The sequence below is a fragment of the Physeter macrocephalus genome, chromosome 13 (assembly GCF_002837175.3).
Source record: "Physeter macrocephalus isolate SW-GA chromosome 13, ASM283717v5, whole genome shotgun sequence".
Classification (NCBI taxonomy): Eukaryota; Metazoa; Chordata; class Mammalia; order Artiodactyla; family Physeteridae; genus Physeter; species Physeter macrocephalus.
In genome coordinates, this window is record NC_041226.1 from 16,146,979 (window position 1) to 16,154,681 (window position 7,703).

At 47.8% G+C, this 7,703-nt stretch overlaps 1 protein-coding gene across 4 annotated transcripts in view; it reads left to right on the plus strand.

Annotated features, from left to right (window-relative positions):
• The window catches only part of SLC25A15 (solute carrier family 25 member 15), a 38,887-nt gene extending 31,190 nt beyond the window's left edge, over positions 1-7,697 (plus strand). For all 4 annotated transcript variants that reach the window (XM_028497550.2, XM_028497551.2, XM_028497548.2 and 1 more), the window contains 2 exons: positions 3,391-3,549; positions 5,190-7,697. In XM_028497550.2, coding sequence (XP_028353351.1) covers positions 3,391-3,549; positions 5,190-5,314 — 284 coding nt within the window. In that variant the 3' untranslated portion in view covers positions 5,315-7,697. The remainder of the gene's footprint in view (positions 1-3,390; positions 3,550-5,189) is intronic.
• Positions 7,698-7,703: the final 6 nt, after the last annotated feature.

Below are 7,703 nucleotides of genomic sequence, written 5' to 3' on the forward strand. Positions count from 1 at the left end.
TAGAGAAATTCCTTTAGCATTTGTTGTAGAGCTGGTTTGGTGGTGCTGAATTCTCTTTAACTTTTGCTTGTCTGTAAAGGTTTTAATTTCTCCGTCGAATCTGAATGAGATCCTTGCTGGGTAGAGTGATCTTGGTTGTAAGTTTTTCCCTTTCATCACTTTAAATATGTCCTGCCACTCCCTTCTGGCTTGCAGAGTTTCTGCTGAAAGATCAGCTGTTAACCTTATGGGGATTCCCTTGTGTGTATTTTTTGTTTTTCCCTTGCTGCTTTCAATATTTTTTCTTTGTATTTAATTTTTGATAGTTTGATTAATATGTGTCTTGGCGTGTTTCTCTTTGCATTTATCCTGTATGGGACTCTGTGTACTTCTTGGACTTGATTAACTATTTCCTTTCCCATATTAGGGAAGTTTTAAACTATAATCTCTTCAAATATTTTCTCAGTCCCTTTTTTTTTCTTCTTCTGGGATCCCTATAGTTCGAATGTTGGTGCATTTAATGTTGTGCCAGAGGTCTCTGAGACTGTCCTCAATTCTTTTCATTCTTTTTTCTTTATTCTGCTCTGCAGTAGTTATTTCCACTATTTTATCTTCCAGGTCACTTATCCATTCTTCTGCCTCAGTTATTCTGCTATTGATCCTTCTAGAGAATTTTTAATTTCATTTTTACCTTGCCCCTGCATCTGCTGCATATTTCTCTGTCTTCTCATTTCACTTAACTTACTGTGTTTGGGGTGTCCTTTTTGCAGGCTGTAGGTTCGTAGTTCCCATTGGTTTTGGTGTCTGCTCCCAGTGGGTAAGGTTGGTTCAGTGGCTTGTGTAGGCTTCCTGATGGGGAGGGGATTGGTGCCTGTGTTCTTATGGGTGGGCCTGGATCTTGTCTTTCTGGTGGGCAGGGCTGTGTCCGAGGGTGTGTTTTGTGGTGTCTGTGACCTTATGATTTTAGGCAGCCTCTCTGCTAATGGGTGGGTTTGTGTTTCTGTCTTGCTAGTTGTTTGGCAAAGGGTGTCCAGCACTGTAGCTTGCTGGTCGTTGAGTGGAGCTGGGTCTTAGTGTTGAGACGGAGGTCGCTGGGAGAGCTCTTGCCGATTGATATTACGTGGGCCCAGGAGGTCTCTGGTAGTCCAATGTCCTGAACTCGGCTCTCCCACCTCAGAGGCTCAGGCCTGATACCCGGCCAGAGCACCATGACCCTGTCAGTCACATGGCTCAGAAGAAAAGAAAAAAAAGAAAGAAAAATAATAAAATAGTTAAAATTAAAAAGTAATAAAAAGAGAGCAACCAAACCAATAAACAAATCCACCAATGATAAGAAGCGCTAAAAACTATACTAAGATAAAAATCACAAACAAGTCAGTGTCAGACAGCAAACCCCAAGTCCACAGTTGCTCCCGAAGTCCACCTCCTCAATTTTGGGGTGATTTGTTGTTTGTTCAGGTATTCCACAGATGCAGGTACATCAAGTTGATTGGAGATTTCATCCGCTGCTCCTGAGGCTGCTGGGAGAGATTTCCCTTTCCCTTCTTTGTTCGCATAGCTCCTGGGGTTCAGCTTTGGATTTGGACCCGCCTCTGCCTGTAGGTCTCCCTCAGGCATCTGTTCCTGCCCAGACAGGACAGGTTTAAAGCAGCGCTGATTAGGGGGCTCTGGCTCACTCGTGCTGGGGTGAGGGAGGGGTACGGTAGATATAATTGGAATGTGGGGTGAGCCTGTGGCGGCAGAGGCCAGCGTGACATTGCAGCAGCCTGAGGCGCGCCGTATGTTCTCCTGGGGCAGTTGTCCCTGGATCACGGGACCCTGGCAGTGGCGGGCTGCACAGGCTCCTGGGGTGGGTGTGGATAGTGACCTGCGCTTGCACACATGATGCTTGGTGGCTGCAGCAGCAGCGTTAGTGTTTCATGCCCGTCTCTGGTGTTCGAGCTGATAGCCACAGCTCGTGCCTGTCTCTGGGGCTCGTTTAGGCGGTGCTCTGCCTTCTGTGGGCAGACAGGGAAGGGATCCCCTCTCCTCGCGCACCCTGAAACAGTGGTCTCTTGCGTCTCTGGCAGGTCCAGACTTTTTCTCAGATTCCCTCCCGGCTAGCTGTGGTGCACTAGCCCCCTTCAGGCTGTTCATGCAGCCAACCCCAGTCCTCTCCCTGGGTTCTGACCTCTGAAGCCCGAGCCTCAGCTCCCAGCCCCCGCCCGCCCCGGCGGGTGAGCAGACAAGCCTCTCGGGCTGGTGAGTGTTGGTCGGCACCGATCCTCTGTGAGGGAATCTCTCCGCTTTGCCCTCTGCACCCCTGTTGCTGTGCCCTCCTCCGTGGCTCTGAAGCTCCCCCGACCCCACTCCCCGCCGCGAAGGGGCTTCCTAGTGTGTGGAAACTTTTCCTCCTTCACAGCTCCCTCCCAGAGGTGCAGGTCCCGTCCCTATTCTTTTGTCTCTGTTTTTTCTTTTGCCCTACCCAGGTATGTGGGGGAGTTTCTTGCCTTTTGGGAGGTCTGAGGTCATCTGCCAGCGTTCAGTGGGTGTTCTATAGGAGAAGTTCCACGTGTAGCTATATTTCTGATGTATTTGTGGGGAGTAAGGTGATCTCCACGTCTTACTCCTCCGCCATCTTGAAGGTTCCCGCCCACCAAAACTTCTTTACTGGAAGAACATTTGTTCATTTGCTCTGGGTCCATTTTAGGGGAGAATACAGACATTATTTTCCCTGTAGGATATCACCAACAAATGGGGAAATCACCTATAAATCATCTTGCAATAAGCTTAAACTTAGTAATAAATCTTGGTAGTGTTTTGAGAGCAGTGAGAAGTGTACTTCTTTCTAGTTTATACTAATTAACTGCTTGACACAACTGTATCAATGTTTGGCTCACGTGAGTGATTACTTTTTTCTTAAATACCTCCCTTCAGTGTTTTGGACCTATTCTGGGGATAGTCAAGCTCCCGGGCTTAACTGTTATGTTTAATAACTTTGCTTTTTCATGGCAAAGGAAGAATCAGAGCTGGGGGACATTAATATATTAAAATACTTAAGAGAAAGTTGAAAAAGATGCAGCCTGTGTTTCAGTGGCCTCTCTTCTCACTCCTCATGGTGGGGCGTTGCCATGCTGCTGGGGGCCTGCTGGTTCTTGGGGGGCCAGGCCTCTGGAGGACGGGGCAGGAGGGCCCAGCCTAAATCTGACCCTCACTAGGGCTGCCCCTTGTCCTGGAGTCATGAGGGACAGCCCCAGGCTACCACACAGAACCTGTGCTCTTAGACAGTTTGACAGTTGCCCCAGAGAACTGTGTTCCGCAGCTTTAGTGTTTGTATTTGCACCTACCTGCAGCCACTACTGCATTGACCTCTGGAAATATCCCATCAGCTGTTCTTGAGACAAAACACTGTTTGCTCATTTTCTTCTCTAGGCCCTGTCCCTTTGATGTTAAGTGGTGGATTTGGTGGAATCTGCCTCTGGCTTGCTGTTTACCCAGTGGATTGTATCAAATCCAGAATTCAAGTTCTCTCCATGTCTGGAAAACAGGCAGGATTTATTGGAACTTTTATAAGCATCGTGAAAAATGAAGGTGAGTCTGCCAATTGCTGAAATGGAGGTACGTATAGAGAGTGGTCATTTGGCTGCTAGTCTTGTCGAGGTTGATCACATGGGTAATCGCTCTCTTCCGCTGCCTCACTTTTCTAACAGTGTATGTAATTCACATTTGTGGATTTGTTTCCAGACCCCTTTCTTTAGCTTACTTCATTATTCTCAAGAATGTTTATTTATTTTATTTACTTTTTGCTGTGTTGAGTCTTTGTTGCTGCGCGCGGGCTTTCTCTAGTTGCAGCGAGAGGGGGCTACTCTTCATTGCGGTGCGCGGGCTTCTCATTGCGGTGTCTTCTCTTGTTTTGGAGCACGGGCTCTAGGCACATGGGCTTCAGTAGTTGTGGCTTGCGGGCTCTAGAGCGCAGGCTCAGTAGTTGTGGTGCACGGGCTTAATTGCTCCATGGCATGTGGGATCTTCCTGGACCAGGGATCGAACCCGGGTCCCCTGCATTGGCAGGCGGATTCTTAACCACTGTGCCACCAGGGAAGGTCCCCTCAAGAATGTTTAAAGATCCGATTCCTAACCTTTGGGCCAGGATGTTGTTTCTAAATACCCTGGTGGGAATTTTTAAAGTATGTGTTTTGTCTAAGAGAACAAATGTTTCAGAGTTAGCACCACTTTTTTTTTTTTTTTTTTTTGGCTGCACTCTGCGGCATGTGAAACTTCCCCACCAGGGATCCAACCCATTCCCCCTGCAGTGGAAGCGTGGAGTCTTAACCACTGGACCACCAGGGAAGTCCTGCACCACTTGTTTTAAACAATACCATCAGGAGATGAGCTCTAACAGTATATTAGTAAGGCATTTAAAAGAATGTACATCCTTCATGATAAGACTTCTGCGATGAGAAAGGCACTAAGCAATTTCTGAAGGTGATTTGCTATCAGTTTTTAGTTATACAGGTGGATAAAGACTTTTAAAGTAGTGTTTGTATAAAGCCAATTTTATGCCGCTAGTGAGTAATGACCTGTCCTTCCAGCATCCACTATACGTCTTAAAGCTTGGATGTGCACTTTTCTGTCTTGATTTTGAGAGAAAGCGAGCACAGTAACAGTATGCAGAAACTGATTGAACCCCAGATAGAGCACAGACATCTCGTATATTACCAACAGTAACCCCTTTTAAATTTGCATTACACTTTGTAGTTTTACAAAGTACTTAAGCCTCCCTTATCTGCCTGGATCTTCAGAACTGCCTTGGGCAGTGCTAATACTAGAAACGGGTCTTCGATGTCAATGTCAGTGTTCTGTCTTCTGGCCCAGTGCCTCGTGGTCCTCACCCCGCAGGTGAAGCTGCAGAGTTGCTGCTGTCTGTGGCTCTGTGGTTGCCTTCTGTCTGCCCATGTGAGGCCCCCTGCTCTGCCTGATCCATTTACCAGCAGTTAACAGGCACGGGATTGGTGACTGTTTCCTGAGCCTCGCCAGCTTTGCTGGGAGACCTGCCCTTGCCCTTGTTTCTCCTAGTCTGTCTAGTTCCAGTAGTCCCGGGAAACCTGTTCCATCACTGCTGGTTTTTAGCACTATTGTCTGGATTTGTAACAGTAAAAATATCTGCTGTGTGGGTTCGTGGGCTATTTCCAAGGAGGGGGAGCTCAGTCTTTGGTCACCCTTTTGTTTTCTAGGAGTAACGGCCTTATATTCTGGACTGAAACCTACCATGATTCGCGCGTTCCCTGCCAATGGGGCACTCTTTTTGGCCTATGAATACAGCAGGAAGTTGATGATGAGCCAGTTCGAAGCATACTGAAGTGTTCTGGCAAACCTTGATCCAAGTGAAGGTGTTTGAGGACTGCAGTTCTCAGAGTTTCAAGGAGTACAAGACCGATGCGGAATTTTTTGATTTTGTGGGAATTTTTTTTTTGTCTTCCATTTTTCTACCTTATACCTTAAACTTTGTAGAAGAGCTTCTTTTATATAATTTCTGCACATAATCGTATTGAAATGGAGAAGTTGCTGCTCTTGTCCTTGGTGGGACATACAGGGTGGGCTGCTGGCCCTAGGTACCTAATATGTTTAATCTCAGAGCTCACTAGAAAAAAACAAGAGGTAATCATGTTTCCTGAGAATGGTTATAAATGCTTAATCCATTCTAGATGTGGGTCTCTTTTAAAATCTGCTTAGCACATACCCTATAATAAGTGGTTCAAGTTTTTAAAGAGTTTTCCTGTGGTGCTTGAAAACTAAGGCGTCCGTCTAGATTCTAAAGAGGAGAATATACCTGCATACTGGTGTGGCCTCCGTGTTCTTAAGTTTCAGAGTAAGCGTCCTGGATTTTCCCAAGATGCTCCTCTGTGGAAACAGTGCCCTCCATTGTCTTCCAGGTGGGATCACATTCCAGGCTCGGACATATTGTTGGGTGTGGCCTAGAGCCTGGCCCTCGCCTGTGCCAGCCCCTCCTCCTGTCCCCAGGAGCTCCTCTCTGCTGGGCTTGAGCTCAAGGAAGGGGCTGAGGGGAGGGGCCTGGCGTGCTTTGTGAAGACTGTGGCCGACAGCTGCCCTGAGCTGCTGCCTCTGTGTCCTGGCCTGGGTGGGATTCCAGAGAAGTCTGTCGGACCACCTATGGGCTGCTGATCCACTTTGGACCACGCCCTCCTTGCCTCTGCCAATCGGAAGCCCTTCCTGGGAGCAGAGTGCCAAAGCCAAGAGAGGCCCTGGCTCCGCGTCCGGGGACAGAGTGGTGGTGCTTGTGGGCAAAGCGGTCTCCTTTCAGAGGGAACCGGAGTGTCGTGCTTGCACTCCCCGTGAGCGGTGTCAGGGCTGACCCAGGCTGAAGCTTGTCTCGGGATCCCTGACTCCTTGCCATGCTGGAGCCTTTAATAGGGGGTACTGGCTGTCGTGAATTTCAGTGATGTGGTCTCTGGGGTGTGACTTAATAAATCAATGAGGCTAAGATAATTTCATTAAACTATGCCTTATGTATGCACTAATAACAAACCCCGGTTCATCTGACTCCTGTAGACTCGGGATGGGCAGCTGTTCCCTGGCCGTCTGGTTTACGGGAGCCCTTGTCGTCACCAGTGAAGTAAGCCGCCTCATTCTGTGCTGCTACGAGACCCCCCAGGCCTCTAATAAAGAGTTCTTAATCCACCCCTGCGGCTGATGTGTTGATAATGATCCACACTGGTATGTCCGCCCCTGTCGGCAGAACGGAAGCGTCGTGTGAGACCTCCAGTTTCCACAAGTTTTTGTTCTCCCTGCAGCCTCGGTGGTGACTCCAGCCAGAAGCCAGAGGGTCAGGAAGGCCAGCTGCTGGCAGACAAGTTTAGCGGAGCGGGGATGCCCGGTGGGCTCCAGAGCTATGCCTGGTCTAACGTTTGCCTTTTCTTGAAAAGCAATTTTTCTACCTTACTTTTGTCCGTACTTAAATGGTCAGTAGCTACTGAGTGGTGCTTCTTCTGAACAGGCCTGGATTGAAGCAACAATAGCAAATGGCACCGGCTTCCCCCAGGAAGTGACCTGCTCCGGAGCCCAGCGGGCCCCTGTTGTCTAAGTCCTGTTGGCAGTAGGTCTTCTCACATGTCGTCCTGTAAAGATTTAACTGAATATCTTCAACAGAAACTGTCTGAGGCAAGTAAGAGTGAGTGGGAGTAATGAATGGAAACTTAAGACAGAGTTGGGTTTTTTTACGTTTCATTCTATTTACTTAATTCATGGTTCAGTATTTGGGTACAATTTGTACCATTTCAAATCTGTACTCCAGACAAAAATAGTAACTTGAAATACTGTGTTTAAAGAAATTCTCGTGTTCTATCATTAAATTATTTGCCTAATAGTTGACTGTATGATTTAAGTACTTTACGTGCTAAGAACCAGCTGTCAGGAATGTTTGAGTTATGTATGGTGATGTTTCAAGGTGATGGTTTTATTGCAATGAGCATTGTTACTTTTGTCAGCAAGATTCCTGATGTAAAATAACTACTGATATAAATACATATTCTGTATACACTGCAGTTACAAAACGTGGCCCACTAGAATTACTCTCCCTCCACCAGGCTGTATGTGATGTGACTGATTTGGCAGGATGCCATTTTTTTTCCCTCCCTGCGGTACGCGGGCCTCTCACTGCTGCGGCCCCTCCCGTTGCGGAGCACAGGCTCCGGACGCGCAGGCTCAGCGGCCACGGCTCACGGGCCCAG